At 37.8% G+C, this 16,011-nt stretch overlaps 1 protein-coding gene across 1 annotated transcript in view; it reads right to left on the bottom strand.

The window, feature by feature from the left end:
• Window positions 1-16,011, bottom strand: part of LOC132404918 (probable E3 ubiquitin-protein ligase HERC1) — a 279,423-nt gene that overhangs the window by 79,931 nt on the left and 183,481 nt on the right. The window contains exons 50-53 of the mRNA XM_059989522.1: window positions 15,202-15,412; window positions 14,027-14,280; window positions 7,763-7,890; window positions 4,380-4,507 (exon numbers count right to left, since the gene is read on the bottom strand). Coding sequence (XP_059845505.1) covers window positions 4,380-4,507; window positions 7,763-7,890; window positions 14,027-14,280; window positions 15,202-15,412 — 721 coding nt within the window. The remainder of the gene's footprint in view (window positions 1-4,379; window positions 4,508-7,762; window positions 7,891-14,026; window positions 14,281-15,201; window positions 15,413-16,011) is intronic.

Raw genomic sequence — 16,011 nt, 5'->3', positions numbered from 1 at the left:
GGTTTAGAGAGTATGGATTATGATCAGAGATTAAGGGACCTAGGGTTTTACTCTCAGGAGAGAAGGAGGATGAGAGGAGACATGATAGAGGTATACAAGATATTAAGAGGAATAGATAGAGTGGACAGCCAGCGCCTCTTCCCCAGGGAATACGAGAGGACATGGCTTTAAGGTAAGGGGTGAAAAGTTCAAGGGGGATATTAGATGAAGGCTTTTTACTCAGAGAGTGGTTGGTGCGTGGAATGCACTGCCTGAGCCAGTGGCAGAGGCAGATACACTAGTGAAATTTAAGAGACTACTAGACAGGTATATGGAGGAATTTAAGGTGGGGGGTTATATGGGAGGCAGGGTTTAAGGGTCGGCACAACATTGTGGGCTGAAGGGCCTGTACTGTGCTGTATTGTTCTATGTTCTATGAAGAAATAAAGAGAAAAAGATGACATAGATAATGACATAATCAGATTGAAAATTCCAGAGAATGAACAAACTGATGCAGACAGGCATGTAAGAAAAGTTAATTTAACAAGAGCATTGTTGAGGATCCCTACCACCCATCCCACAATCTCTATGATGCACTACCATCAAGAAAGAGGTACAGAAGCATCAGGACTAGGACTGCCAGACTGGGGAACAGCTTCTTCTCTCAGGCTGTGTGACCAATGAACACCTTGCAATCAGCGAGGTCTTGTCACTAGGGACGGGGAGCTGTTTACCGTACAATTTAACTGTGCCCTACTTTACTACATTCATTTTATATTATATTTTATTAACTTAAAATATAATATTTTGGTTTATGTGCAGTGTGTGATATATTATGTGTGGGTGCACGATGGGTCGTGGGAACATTGCTTCATTTGGTTGTATATACGTACAGTCAGGTGATAAAAAAACTTGATCTTGAATTTGCTAAGTAATGAAGTATTATTTAAAGGCAGAGGCAGTAGGAAATAATATCCTCTAAGTTTCTTTAAAGCAATACCCATTCATTGCTTCCAAATATATAGGAACATATCTTTTGGCATAACCAGCCAGTTTTACTAAAAATAACTATTATCTACTGAGGAAGGGTCCCAAACCTGAAACTTTTAACTATTTTTCTTTCTAGGGCTGCTGCCCAGCCTGCTGAGAGCTTCTAGCATTTTCTGTTTTTGTTTCAGATTTCTAGTACCTGCAGTTTTTAATTTAAAAAAAAATTACTTTCTCCTCACTATTAAAGCTTCATATCAAAGGATAAAACTATTTATAAATACCAATTCAGTATTATACTTGGAGCAATTATTATTTCAATTGTTGTTGTTGCTTGTGTTGTTCTGCTGAATATTGTGAGCATGTGTTGTAGGCGCTGGAATGTGTAGCGACACAGTCTCCAGCACATCCTTGGGTGTGCTGGTTGTTAATGCAAATAATGGATTTCACGGCACATGTGAGAAAATAATCTGAATCCAAATCAACTTGCAAGCTTGTTGATGCCACAATCCTCATTCATAAATAGATAATAACAGAGAAGTAATAATGGTTGGGGAAGTAGTCTTAAATTCCAACTCTAATTTCTAAAATGTGAAAATAAAAGTTTGCTTTTTATAAATCTGATATTTTACAGTCTTCTCCACATACAACACAACAGCCTTCCACGTGGAGTTCATGGGGACCTTTCTGCCCATCAAAACTAATGACATTTGCCCTTATGACAATATCCATTTTTACCTTGCCTATTTGCTCTGTGCATGAATAGGCTTTAAAAATAATTTTATTTAATTGCACTGCCTTTTCCGAAAATGAGTCCCAGAGTTTAACCACTCTCAGTGTAAAAAAAAGCTTAAATTTTGTGAAATTAAACATGAGTAGGACATACACAGTAAATGACAGGGACACTAACAAATGTTGATGAACACAAAGAGGGCCCAGGGAGTCCAAATTCATAGTTCCCTTAAAGTGGCAACACAGGAAGATACAATGATAATGAAGGCACATGACACATGTCAAAGGCCATAACAAAGAATTTAAGACTTGAGACTTTATCTTTCAACTTTACAAAACACTAGTTAGTCTGCACATCTGGGCACCACACTGTAGGAAGGATGTGGTTGTGCTGGACGGAACGTAGAAGGAATTCACCAGGATCAACTCCCTGGTGTGGAGATTTTATTTACTGGGAGAGGTTGGGCACATTTTCCCTTGCTCAAAGAAGGTTGAAGGATGACCTGATAGAGGTACAGTGGCATGCAAAAGTCTGGGCACCCCTGGTCAAAATTTCTGTTACTGTGAATAGTTAAGTGAGTAGAAGATTAACTGATCTCCAAAAGTTATAAAGTTAAAGATGAAACATTCTTTTCAACATTTTAAGCAAGATTAGTGTATTATTTTTGTTTTGTATGATTTAGAGTAGAAAAAAAGAAAAGGAGCACCATGCAAAAGTTTAGGCACCTCAAGAGATTTGAGCTCTCAGATAACTTCTACCAAGGTCTTTGACCTTAATTAGCTTGTTAGGGCTATGGCTTGTTCACAGTCATTGTTAGGAAAGGCCAGGTGATGCAAATTTCAAAGTTTTATAAATACCCTGACTCCTCAAACCTTGTCCCAACAATCAGCAGCCATGGGCTCCTCTAAGCAGCTGCCTAGCACTCTGAAAATTAAAATAAATGATGCCCACAAAGCAGGAGAAGGCTATAAGAAAATAGCAAAGCCTTTTCAGGTAGCTGCTTCCTCAGTTTGTAATGTAATTAAGACATGGCAGTTAACAGGAATGATGGAGGTCAAGTTGAGGTCTGAAAGACCAAGAAAACTTTCTGAGAGAACTGCTCATAGGATTGCTAGAAAGGCAAATCAAAACCCCCGTTTGACTGCAAAAGACCTTCAGGAAGATTTAGCAGACTCTGGAATGGTGGTGCACTGTTCAACTGTGCAGCGACACCTACACAAACATAACCTTCTTGGAAGAATTATTAGAAGAAAACCTTTTCTGCATCCTCACCACAAAATTCAGCATCAGAAATTTGCAAAGGAACATCAAAACAAGCCTGATGCAATTTGGAAACAAGTCCTGTGGACTGATGAAGTTAAGATAGAACTTTTTGGCCACAATGAGCAGAGGTATAGTTGGAGAAAAAAGGGCGCAGAATTTCATGAAAAGAATACCTCTCCAACTGTTAAGCATGGGGGTGGATCGATCATGCTTTGGGCTTGTGTTGCAGCCAGTGGCAAGGGAAACATTTCACCGGTAGAGGGAAGAATTAATTCAATTAAATACCAGTAAATTCTGGAAGCAAACATCACACCATCTGTAAAAAAAAACTGAAGATGAAAAGAGGATGGCTTCTACAACAGGATAATGATTCTAAACACACCTCAAAATCCAAAACCTCATGAGGCACAAGCTGAAGGTTTTGCCATGGCCCTCAGAGTCCCCTGACCTAAACGTCATTGAAAATCTGCGGATAGACCTCAAAAGAGCAGTGCATGCAAGACGGCCCAAGAATCTCACAGAACTAGAAGCCCTTTGCAAGGAAGAATGGGTGAAAATCCCCCAAACAAAAATGGAAAGATTCTTAGCTGGCTACAGGAAGCGTTTACAAGCTGTGATACTTGCCAAAGAGGGTGTCACTAAGTACTGACCATACAGGGTGCCCAAACTTTTGCTTCAGGCTCTTATCCTTTTTTGTTATTTTGAAACTGTAAAAGATGAAAATAAAAAAGTAATTTTGCTTAAAATATTAAAGGAATGTGTCATCTTTAACTTTATGCTCTTTGGAAATCAGGTCATCTTTTACTTCTTAGTTATTCACAGTAACAGAAATTTTGACCAGGGGTGCCCAGACTTTTGTGTGCCACAATATATAATATCATGAGCAGCAATAAATAGGGTAGATGGTCAAAATACTTTTTCCCATGTTATATTTGTTAAGAAGACTGAACACAATAAAGGAAGACTGAAGATACACACTTTTAAAAATTAAGGAAGCAGTTGAGAAGGAAATTCTGAAGAAGATATTCACTTGAGTGAAAGTAAACCTCGAGTCATTGATATTAAGGAAATTTTTATTAATCAAAAATCTGGTTAATCATGAAATTCACTTCTGTAAAGAGAGGCTGAAGGAATAGAATTGATAATTTAAGTGGAAGCTAGTGAAGTATAAGGGGGAAATGGACTAGGAGGATATGCAGATGTGCTTAGAAAAGGGAAAATAAGAGGAGATTCCTGTGCTGCATACATACTGGTACGGACCTATTACACTGAATGGATTATTCCTGTGCTTGAATGGACTTAAATTTTGCAACTGATTCAGGCTTTTAACATTTTGCTATAAACACTGCATTAAAAACATGAAAGTTATTCTGCAAAAGGAGAACAAGATTGCAAAGTAGGGGATTAACTTGCTTACCATCAACTTGATAGATGTTGATGATTTTGTCTTGTGAAGCTGCTAAAAATCTGCCACTTGCACTCCAGTATACTGGAGACAGATTGAAGTCTCTTGTAGGGCTACAAGGTCTTTCCTTTGAATCCTCACTGGCATAAACATACAAGAAATGGGAAAAGAAGATTCATATTATCAAAAAAAGATAACTCTCATATCAATATATAAACAAAACTAAATGGTAGACAAAATTCTGGGAAGGATTTTGATTAACTTTTAAAAAAGCCACAAGAAAGAATCTTCTCTGGCCTTTATAAAATTAATAAGAAGTGATTAAAATGATGATTTTAGATTAAAAGGTGCTGATCATATAGGGTTGCAGATTGGGGAGTGTGTGGAGGTACAGCAGAATTGTAGGCTGGAAATAGTGGGCTAATTGGAAGGATGAATACATCAACGGTCGGGTGGAATGGTCATAACTAAAATTGTACAGTATTCCAACAGTAATAGTGAGATTATGGGTTGGGGTTTTGGGCCTGGAACCACACACCAAGGGCTATACAAAACTTCACTGAGGTACAGAAGATCCTGGGTGAAGCACAGGTTCAGTGGACCAAAATGTTCTGCATTGTCATTGTATGACATATCATAATGTGAAAGGCAAAAAGAAAATATAATGCAGAATATACCAATTGAAACTTCTTGCTGCTTGGACGTGCACTGAAGTGCTGATAGTCTTCAAAATGTATTTTTCATTTAGAAGAAAGCTCTCATGGCAACATTTCACGGCAATTTAAAAAAACAAGTTTTTTGCACTTTTCTGCAAGATGGGAAACTAGTCCCTAGGTTACTAGCTCTAGGATAGACAGGTCTTCTGGATTCTTGAACAAGTAAGGCCATAGTCTGGCATGAAATCAGGTTGTGCATGATTTGATATTATGGGGCATGAAGTTTTTATCTTGGATTTTCATCACAGTGTCTGCAGTGCTGCTCCTGGTTAATAACTCCTTTTGAGCTTCTAAGTTTGAGTAGCTGCTGTGAACCACCTATGCTGAGGAACTGAGGCTGGTGTCTAGATTTTAGACCAAGCCTCTACAGCCTTTTTGTTTTTTGAAAGTAGTATGTCATGATTATAATCAAGGATCAGCCAATTTTCTTTTAATATGGGAAGTTTTAAAAGCATACAAAGTTTCCTGTAATTCACATACCAGATTGGTGGGATGGTCTAGGAGGACCAAAAGGAAATCAGAAGATTGGAATGGCAGAGGGATTAGGGTTAAATGAACGGTAGGTGTATGGAGGAATCCAGCTAAGCTGCATTTATTGGTTTAAGTCAGACTTGAGTAGAGTAAATGCAGAGTAGATCTGCACCAGGTGCCTTTTTAAAATTATGTCTCCAGGGACTGTGTTCCTTGTCTTGTCCCACTGAGCTTTCCAGGTTCTGATGAAGTGAGTTTGCTAAAGAGATTGCAATTGTTTAGAAGGAGGGCAGGGTGGGATTCAAGTTCTTAGCTTTTTTTTAATAATATCCATTAAGATCTAAAACCACATATTTAATACAGAACGAATATTCATCCATCTGACACATGCCCTCTGAATCAAGATCCAGTACTGTGCTGTACTGTACTATTTAAGTTAAGGTGAAACCCCAGTACAATGAGGTTTCATCTGAAAGGCCAAAGCTTTGTCTGAATATTGTCTTTCAGCTGAGGTATTGAAGATATATCCAAAGAACCTAAACAGAAAAAATCTTTAATGCCATTACTTAAAGAATGGCAGGGGAATTATTGTTCTACTGCAACAATAATTGATAATTATCTCACTCCTCCTTGTGGGAACATTTGTGAAAACTGCCTGTTACAATACTTATTTAATTATTAATATACTATAACTATCATTAATTTGCAGTGAAATATTTTGAACATCAAAAAATGCTACTTACCTGACTAATCCCACTAGTTTAATTATGGATAATAAGCTGATTTTTTTTGCAAGTTATAGGGTGGTAGGGTTATACAGAACAGGACTAACAGGCCACCTTGTCTGCAAAGATTATTATGTACACATTTCAACTACTCCTATAACCTTCTATACCATATCTTAAGTATTCATCTAAATACTTAAGTGCCATGAGAGATATGCCTTCACCACCTCCTCAGGAAGAGCAATCCAGATTTTAATTACTCTCTCGGTAAAGTGTTTCGAAATCTTTTACCCTTTAAACTTCTGGTTATATACCTCATTTAAGGAGAAAAGTTTATCAAATCCTACCCCCTCTATATTTCTTTAATATATTGGAGGAGGTTATTTGGCTTATTGAGTCTATAGTGACATGCAGAGAAATCTCATTTGCACATTTTTTTCCTCATAATTGATTCTCCCCACGTTCCCCTCAATTGGGTCGCCTGCCTACATACTATGGGCAATTTTCAGTGGCCAGTGAACCTACCATCCCTTTGAGGCGTGGAAGGAAACTGGAGCTTTTGGAGGAAACTCAGCTAATCGCAATTTGTGGTGTTTGCACGTTCTCAGTCGCCAAGGAAAAGGACTGAATTATTGATCAAAATATATCGCAGCTCAAGAAACATTAGTGAAAAGTACAAGCTTGGAATTTTAACACATGGTTGATTTTGTCAGTTCCAGTGCTACCAGATCTTTGAAGAATTTCTGGTATATTTTGTTAATACTTCAGACTAAAATCACTGTTTGCTAATTCCAATAGTTTCTCTAAGATACCTGAATCAATAACCAACAAGATATCTCCAACCACAGCCCCTACCCACCCACTAGTTCCTTTTCAATCAGCATTACTGAAAGAAGATTTTCATGCCACTGTTGTGTGCTGCAGAAAAAAAAGCTCTTATTACAGCATTTTAAATGCTTGTTAGTTTAAAAGTGCTCAGGGATAATGTGAAGGGTACATCAAAGACCCTCTTCCTGACCTAGAGTACTGACACCAAGATCTTTTGCCTGCTCAGACCAAGTCCGAGAGGGTGCTAGTATAGAGGATTTATAGAGAGTGGTTAATAAATCCTCTTCTTCTTTGAAATTTTGAATACTTATCCCTTGTGTTTCAGCTTCTCAACCATTTCTTGTGGTTCAAAGAGCAGTTCCACATAATACATATGAGGGAAGAAATACAGTGAATGTATTACCTTTCAGGATGGGAAGTGGAGTTGGTGAAGGGGCATTAGGAACAAAACTCTGCTTAATGCTTGAACTAAAATGTATCTGTTCATGTTGAGAGAATATTTGGTAAACCAATTATCCATTCATATTCATTTTTTGGCAAAGTACAGTGACTGCCCAACTTGAGGATTTTACACATTTGTATCTTCTAAAATAGTTCTAATATGTATGTATCATGAGACTAAGAAATTACAAGTTTTCAAACATTGCAAACATACCAAGTTTTAAAGCAAACTGTCTGTATTAATGCAACTGTATTCTTGGTTAAAGTCCACAGGCGAATGGTTCTATCCAGGGCACTTGTGGCTAGCAAACCCTTTGCAACTGACCAGGAAGAACTTGCAACCTGTTATTGAAGTTAAAATAACCAGAGATTATAAATTGTTCAGTACTCTACAAAAAGTAATTTTACCCTAAGCTACATAAAGAATACCTTGTTGCAAAATTTTCTCTTGTAAAATGTCATCCTATTTAGCATTTATTTCACAATATCTTAATTTAGAAGCTTATCTGAAGAAAAACATATTAAGTAGTTTTCAGTATGAAATGATTAAGCCTTATTTGATTTCTATGGAAACCTACAATGAAAACACAAGAAAATGTGCAGATGCTGGAAACTGAAAGCAACACAAAATGCTGGAGGAACTCAGAAGGCCTGAGTGTCGGGTATCGGCCCAAAGCGTGACTGTTTATTCTTTTCCATATATGTTGTCTGGCTTGCTGAGTTCCTCCAGCATTTTGTGTGTGTTACAATCAATGAAAGCTTTGAGGCAAAGTATAAAGAGCTTGCTTCTTCTGAAGTATACAGTCTTCAGTGCAATTTGACTTTTAATCATCAATAATGTGCAAAATAAAGCTCAGCTTTACTACAGAAATCATTCAGGTAAATCAGGAAAAGGACAAATTGACAAGCATCTTATTCCAAAGCTCTCCTCCTTTTCACCAATTTAATGATATTGATTTGCAGAGCATCTTAAAACAAAATAATTCTATTGGAATTTTATTGTGACTGGTTACAGTAGAGAGAATGAGGGGGAAGAGGAAGAGATTTTGTTAGTGCAACAGCAGCTGCCCAGACATCCACACTTCAAAATCTTGACGCACAGTTCATAACTCAGTATTTTGAGATACAAATTTATGCTCAGAGCAAAATTCTGCTAGAAAGTGAATATGTCTCTTATTTTAGCACTCAACAATACATAGTACTTGGTACACTACTACTCAGCATTCATAAAAACCTACTACAGATTGAGCACCTTTTATCTGAAATGCTTGGGGCCAGAGGTATTTCAGATTTTGGAATATTTGCATCTGTATAATGAGACACTTTGGGATGGAACTCAAGTCTAAACATGAAATCCATTTACATTACATATACAGCTTATGTATATACCCTGAAGGTAGTTTTATATAATACATTTAAATGAGCCAGCTCTATCAGTTGCACTGATTTCTGTAGTATCCAGGTCATCTTCAAGGACCTCCGCCATCTAGGACAGCCCTCTTCTCACTGTTAACATCAGTAAAGAGGTACAGAAGCCTGAAGGTACAAAATGAATGCTTCAGGAACTGCTTCTTCCCCATCTGCCATCCAATTTCTGAATGGATATTGAACCCATGAAGACTATCCCATTACTTTTTTTTAAATTTCTTTTTTTTTGCACTACTTAAAATACAACTATTTAAAATATCTACTTACTGTAATTCACAGTTCTTTTTCCCTCTATTATTATGTATTGAACTGCTACCACAAAGTTAAGAAATTTCACAACATATGCTATTGATATTAAACCTGATTCTGATTCTGACCTTGGCTGCCTAGGTGAACAGTCAGTGGCTGTTTGGCATTGCCATCATTCCTGACTATCAACTTATGTGTACTGGGAAGCAGACTTTGTCATATGCTCGTTTATCATACATATGTACTGATGTAGCTGTTTAGCATTAGATTTTCATCAGCGATGACTTCTGCAAGCTCTATTAACTTCTCTGCTGCTTCGTGATCAGCAGGTGCTTTAACACTACAAATCTCTTAAAATGTAATACTGTGCCTTTTCATAAATTTCTGCAACCAGTCTGCTGAATATTCACAATTACCTACAATTTTCAGTTCATCATCATAGATCTTTGCTTGTTTCATTATCAGCATACCGTTAAGTGGTTTATGTTCACTGGAACACTGATGATTCTTAATTTTTCTGCTTTATGCAGTGTTTTTCATTTTTTATTAACTTCTGTACATTAAATATGTGAGATTACTTTCATAGCTGTCTGTGGTGTGCTGATAACTGCATCGCCTGGGAACCTTCCCAGTACCTTGTAGAGTTTCCCATCTGTGATGTCATGTCAGCGCTCAAAACATATCAGATTTTCGAGGTTTTCAGATTTTGGAATTTTGATTAAGGGGTGTATTGGCCAGAAGGAACTACACTCTACAAATCAATTGATTTGAATGATTCAAGGACAGTGGAAAAAAACTACAGTTTCAAATTAGTGGATTTAGATGAATCAAGGACAGGGGAATCAGAATCAGGTTTTATTATCACCCGCATATATTATGAAATTTATTTGTTAACTTAGCAGCAGCAGTTCAATGCAATAGATAATAAAGAGGAAAAAAATAATAAATTAAGAAATCAATTACAGGATACATATACTGAATAGACTAAAATCATGCAAAAAACAGAAATAATATATACTAAAAAAGTGACGTAAAGTTCAAGGGTTCAATATCCATTTAGGAATCGGATGGCAGAGGGGAAGAAGCTGTTCCTGAATCGCTGAGTGTGTGCCTTCATGCTTCTGTACCTCCTACTGGATGGTAACAGTGAGAAAAGGGCATGCCTGGGTGCTTAAGGTCCTTAATAATGGATGCTGCCTTTCTGAGACACCGCTCCTTGAAGATCTCCTGAGTACTTTGCAGGCTAGTACCCACGATGGAGTCGACTAAATTTACAATCCTCTGCAGCTTTTTTCGGTCCTGTGCAGTAGCCCACCCATACCAGACAGTAATGTAGCCTGTCAGAATGCTCTTCACAGTACATCAAAAGAAGCTTTTGAGTGTATTTGTTGACATGCCAAATCTTTTCAAACTCCTAATTAAATATAGTCGCTATCTTGCCTTCTTTATAACTGCATTGATATGTTGGGACCAGGTTAGGTCCTCAGAGATCTTGACACCCAGGAACTTGAAACTGCTCACTCTCTCCACTTCTAATCCCTCTATGAGGATTGGTATGTGTCTTACCCTTCCTGAGGTCCAAAATCAGCTCCTTTGTCTTACTGACATTGAGTGCCAGGTGGTTGTTGTGGCACCACTCGGCTAGTTGGCATATCTCACTCCTGTATGCCCTCTTATCACAACCTGAGATTCTACCAACAATGGTTGTATCATCAGCAAATTTATAGATGGTATTTGAGCTAAGCCTAGCCACACAGTCATATCCATCTCGAGAGTAGAGCAGTGGACTAAGCACATGTTCCTGAGGTGAACCAGTGTTGATCATCAGTGAAGGGGATATGTTATCACCAATCCGCAAAGATTGTGGTCTTCCTTCTTCTTCAGCCCTCTCTTATGCACCAAGCCTTTGTGCTATGGAAAACGAGGGGTATAACATGTTTTCATGACTTATTTTCAGATAATTGCTTTATGTCCTTTGAACAGCTGTCTAATAAATATATGTCTAGAGCCCAATTTTTTAGATACTTACAAATTAGAAATTTTTTGAATAATATGTTACAGTCCTTTCCTAATTCATCCCCAATTGATATTACAGAAAAAATTCTAGGTTTCAATCCCTATCAGAAGGGTTTAGTAGCCGCCATTTATAATATGATCATGAAAATACAACCAGGGATGTCAGATAAAATTAAGAATGAATGAGAAAAAGAATGTTCCTTACCCACAGAGCAATGGGAGAAAATTTTACAGTTAGTTAACTCCTCTTCTATTTGTGCCAAATATGCCCTAATACAATTCAAGGTGGTACATAGGGCTCATATGTCCAAGGACAAACACGCTTGATTTTATTTTCATGCTAATCCAATCTATGACAATCTAATCCATTCTGAAGTAGCCTCATTGACTTACATGTTTTGGTCTTGCCCTTGCTTGCAAAAATACTGGAAAGATATTTTTGGTATAATTTCAACAGTTCTGAGTATTAACTTGCAACCTCATCCTATTATTGCAATTTTTGGCTTACCAGTGGTGGATAACAGTTGTTTATCCCCCTCAGCTCGGCGGATGATTACATTTGTCACAATAATGGCTAGAAGATCTATTCTACCGAACTGGAAAGAAATTAATCCCCCAACTACATTTCAATGGTTTTCCCAAACTATATCTTCTTTGAGTTTAGAAAAAATTATAATTTGGTCAAATTTGAAGAAAACTGGAGATCATTTATTCAACATTTTCATTTGAGTTAAACTGACCTTTCCTAAACCTTTAGTTATTTGGATAGAGGTGTGGAGTTATTGACACTACTATGTATACTTGATATGATACAATAGCCCATGTCAGTTAGGTTAGCTGTTTTTTTTTTTGTTTTTTTTCCATTTTTCTATTTTTGTAATACACTATGAGTTTAGGAGGTTATTATATTTGGGTTATTAACTGTTTGTATTCACATTCCAGCCTTATTAATTATGTACTCCCAAGCTCTCTGTATTTGCTGTTTTTCTTCTAATGCTTGTTTGAAAATTAATAAAAGGATTTAAAAAGAAAAGATTGTGGTCTTCCAGTTAGGAAGTCGAGGATCCAATTGCAGAGGGAGGTACAGAGGCCCAGATTTTGCAACTTCTCCGTCAGGATTGTGGGAATGATGGTATTAAATGCTGAGCTATAGTTGATGAACAGCAGCCTGATGTAGCTGTTTGTGTTGTCCAGGTGCTCTAAAGCTGTGTGAAGTGTCATTGAGGTGGCATCTGCCATTGACCTATGGTGGCGAAAGGCAAATTGCAATGGGTCTGGGTCCTTGCTAAGGCAGGAGTTCAGACTGGTCATGACACTCCTCCCTCAGAGTGCCAGACGCCCTGAGCCAATAGGCTGGTCCTGGACTTATTTCCACTTGGCATAATTTACTTATTATTAGTTAATTATTTATGGTTTTATATTGCTATACTTCTACACTATTCTTGGTTGGTGTGACTGTAATGAAATCCAATTTCCCTCCTGATCAATAAAGTATGTCTGTCTGTCTGACAACCTCTCAAAGCATTTCATCACTGTAGATGTGAGTGCTACTGGGCGATAGTAATTAAGGCAGCTCACATTATTCTTCTTAGGCACTGGTATAATTGTCTTTTTGAAGCAAGTGGGAACTTCTGCCCGTTGCAGTGAGAGGTTGAAAATGTCCTTGAATACTCTGCCAGTTGGTTGGTACAGGTTTTCCGAGTCTTATCAGGTTTTCCATCTGGACTTTCTGCCTTGCAAGGGTTCACACTCTTTAAAAAGAGCTTAACATAGACCTCTGAGACAGAGATCACACGGTCATCAGGTGAAGCAGGGATCTTCACAGCTGTAGCTATGTTCTCTCTTTCAAAGCGGGCATAGAAGGTATTGAGTTCATCCGGTAGTGAAGCATCGCTGCCATTCATGTTATTGGGTTTCACTTTGTAGGAAGTAATATCTTGCAAACCCTGCCAGAGTTGTACATCCGATGTACGAGAAACTAATTATCTTTGTTTCTCATTTTATGAACTGTGAACTGATTCTTGCACTGGAATAACCTGAAACCTTCAGGTATTGACCTGCCAAGCCTGACATCATTCTCAGGCTACGTCCACACTACACCGGACAAATCCATAACCAAAGCTTTTTCCCTTCGTTTTTACCCTCTGTTCCACTAAAATGGCATTTTTGACCACCGAAAACAGAGAACTTCAGAAATGCTCTCCAGGGTATGTAAATTTGAAAATGCCGGATTGGCTGGAGCAGTGTGGACGGGATAACCGGAGAAATTTAAAGACGCTGTCATGACGTGCCCGAACAGATGGTGCCATTTCATTGTTTTATTGAACGCAACCTAACAATTTCAGAACAGAACCCAAGTGCATTTTAGTTAAGCCAATAAAGAATTACTTGTTGGTAAATACAGATTCTCTCTGTGCCTCTCTGATCATTGTTACTAAGGGGTAGATCTTTATCACAGGGTGCTCAACCTCTATTTCATAAGTTTTTTATTAATAATAATTATTTTTATGACCTCCAAGAAAAACAAGAAAAAACTTCAAACTTAGGTACTCGATGCAAAAAGAGTTTTTCAATTCCCTGTACTACCTAGCATAGAACATAGAAACATAGAAGAACATAGGAAACCTACAGCAAAATATGGGCCCTTTGGACCACCATGCTGTGCCGAACATGTACTTACTTTAGAAATTACCTAGGGTTACCCATTGTCCTCAATATTTGTGCTACTTTGCATCATAAATCTGGACCAGAAATCATGTTAAAATATCCAAAAATGAAAGTGTACCCGGTTCTCATGAGCTTCCAGCTTAACAGTGGGACATTTCCGAAGATCCCCTGCCAGGTCTGCATAAGTTTGAGGTCTAAACTGATTGTTCCTTTCAGTGGTAGATAAGACCTGTACTAGATGCTGTGCGGCCCACTGACGATGTCCAGAACTCAGTCTCACAGACAGGCAACACGCTGCAAGTGCGTTGGCTAGTTCCAAGGGTCCAATATGTGTTGATGAGTAAGAATATGCAGATGAAGAAGGTGGAGTATCTGGAAAGGATTTAAAAAAATATCTTCAACACAGAATTATTGAATAAAATTTCTAAATTGTTCAGTAAAGAAAGGAGCCAAATGATTCAGAGTTACAGGACATGGAAACAGGTTCTTTTGCCCAAGTTGTCCATGTACAAAGTAGAAACTATTTCCTTTGTCAACCGGGAAGCTCTGGCTTTGGCTCCCCGATCTTTCAGATTCTCTTGTGGGAATGTGCCAAGCAGGTGGTATGATATTGCCAACCTTAGATTTCACTTTACATTGGTCAGATCACTGCTCATTTTACAGAAGGCAAAACAACCTCTATTAAAAAGGATTTTCTTTAGATTGTTCCCTGCTTTTCTCTATAGCCATTCTAAAATTTTATGACACATTGATTGTTCTCCACGTTTTCTCAGCTAAATCATTCTAATTCCTCAGAATGAAGTCCAGCAATATCTCCTTTCTCAGTTTCAATGATATCTTCTTTTATTCCTATTATATCCAGTGAATACAGGTCTAATTTATCAATCTCCCCTCATGTGATATCCATATGGTGATTTGTCACTGCACTCCTTCTATGGCAGGTGTATTCTTTCTTAGGTGAGGATATCAGAATTGTGCACAATGCTCCAGTAATGCTCTCACTAATACCTTGTATAATTGCGGTCAGATATTCTTGTTCCTATACTCAAAACATTTTGCAGTGAAGGCCAACCTAATACATTTCTTTTAAATTATTTGCTTCAGTGATTGAAACCAAAACAATATTGCTTCATTGTCTGATACTGCTTTCAGTACTTCAGGTATTAAACTGAAAAAATCATTTAAAAAACATATCACTTACAGAACTTGGTATGAAATCACTAAAATGCAGAATGCTACTAAGATATCTAGTTACAGTTAATTCAAAATACAATGAACTCTGACATTCCCTACCTTTAGACTCTGCTTCCTCTTTGTCACGACTGGATTGATGTCGAAAACGTTTCTCAGTAAGCAATGCTACCAAGGCTTGGGTTACCAGAAATTTGGGATAGCCAGAAAGTTTACCTTTTGCTGATCTACAGAAAACTTGAAGCACCCTGTTCTTTTGCTGCACATCACGAATTATGCCTACATGTAGGCCTGATGCAGCAGCAATTAAATCCTTGGGAAAGAAAGAATTAGAAAAGAGATGTTTAAATTCCTTTTAATGACTAAGCAACACAAACCTTCACAGAATTTAACATAGTTACTTATAAAGGTAGGCTATGTCCACACTACACTGGATAAATCCGTAACCGAAGCTTTTTCTCGTTTCTACCCTCTGTCCACACTAAAACGGCATTTTCGTCCCGCGAAACTGTAGCTTTTCAGAAACTCTTTCCAGGGTGGGTATTTTTGAAAACGCTGCTCGTGCAGATCAGTGTGGACGGGGTAACCAGAGAAATCTGAAAACACTTGTCAGACAGCAGTGCGCCATTTCATTGTTTTCTTGAAGGCAACCTAACAATTTCAGAACAGACAGTAAAGAGACTGAAGCCAGAAGATTTAGAAATGTACTCACCAAATACTCTGACCCATAACTTACTGAACAAATAAGTATACTGTACTCACTTTACCGTTTTCTGTCCTTACTTCTATGAAGGTGGTTTACCTATTTATGCAAATACTTCTGTGACAATAGATGTGTAACAACCTAATGTAACACTGTATGGAATTACAGGATAACACTGATGCAGACATGTTTTACACATTTAACAAGGG

Source organism: Hypanus sabinus, chromosome 14 (genome assembly GCF_030144855.1).
Source record: "Hypanus sabinus isolate sHypSab1 chromosome 14, sHypSab1.hap1, whole genome shotgun sequence".
Lineage (NCBI taxonomy): Eukaryota > Metazoa > Chordata > Chondrichthyes > Myliobatiformes > Dasyatidae > Hypanus > Hypanus sabinus.
This window is presented reverse-complemented; position numbering and strand designations above follow the sequence as displayed.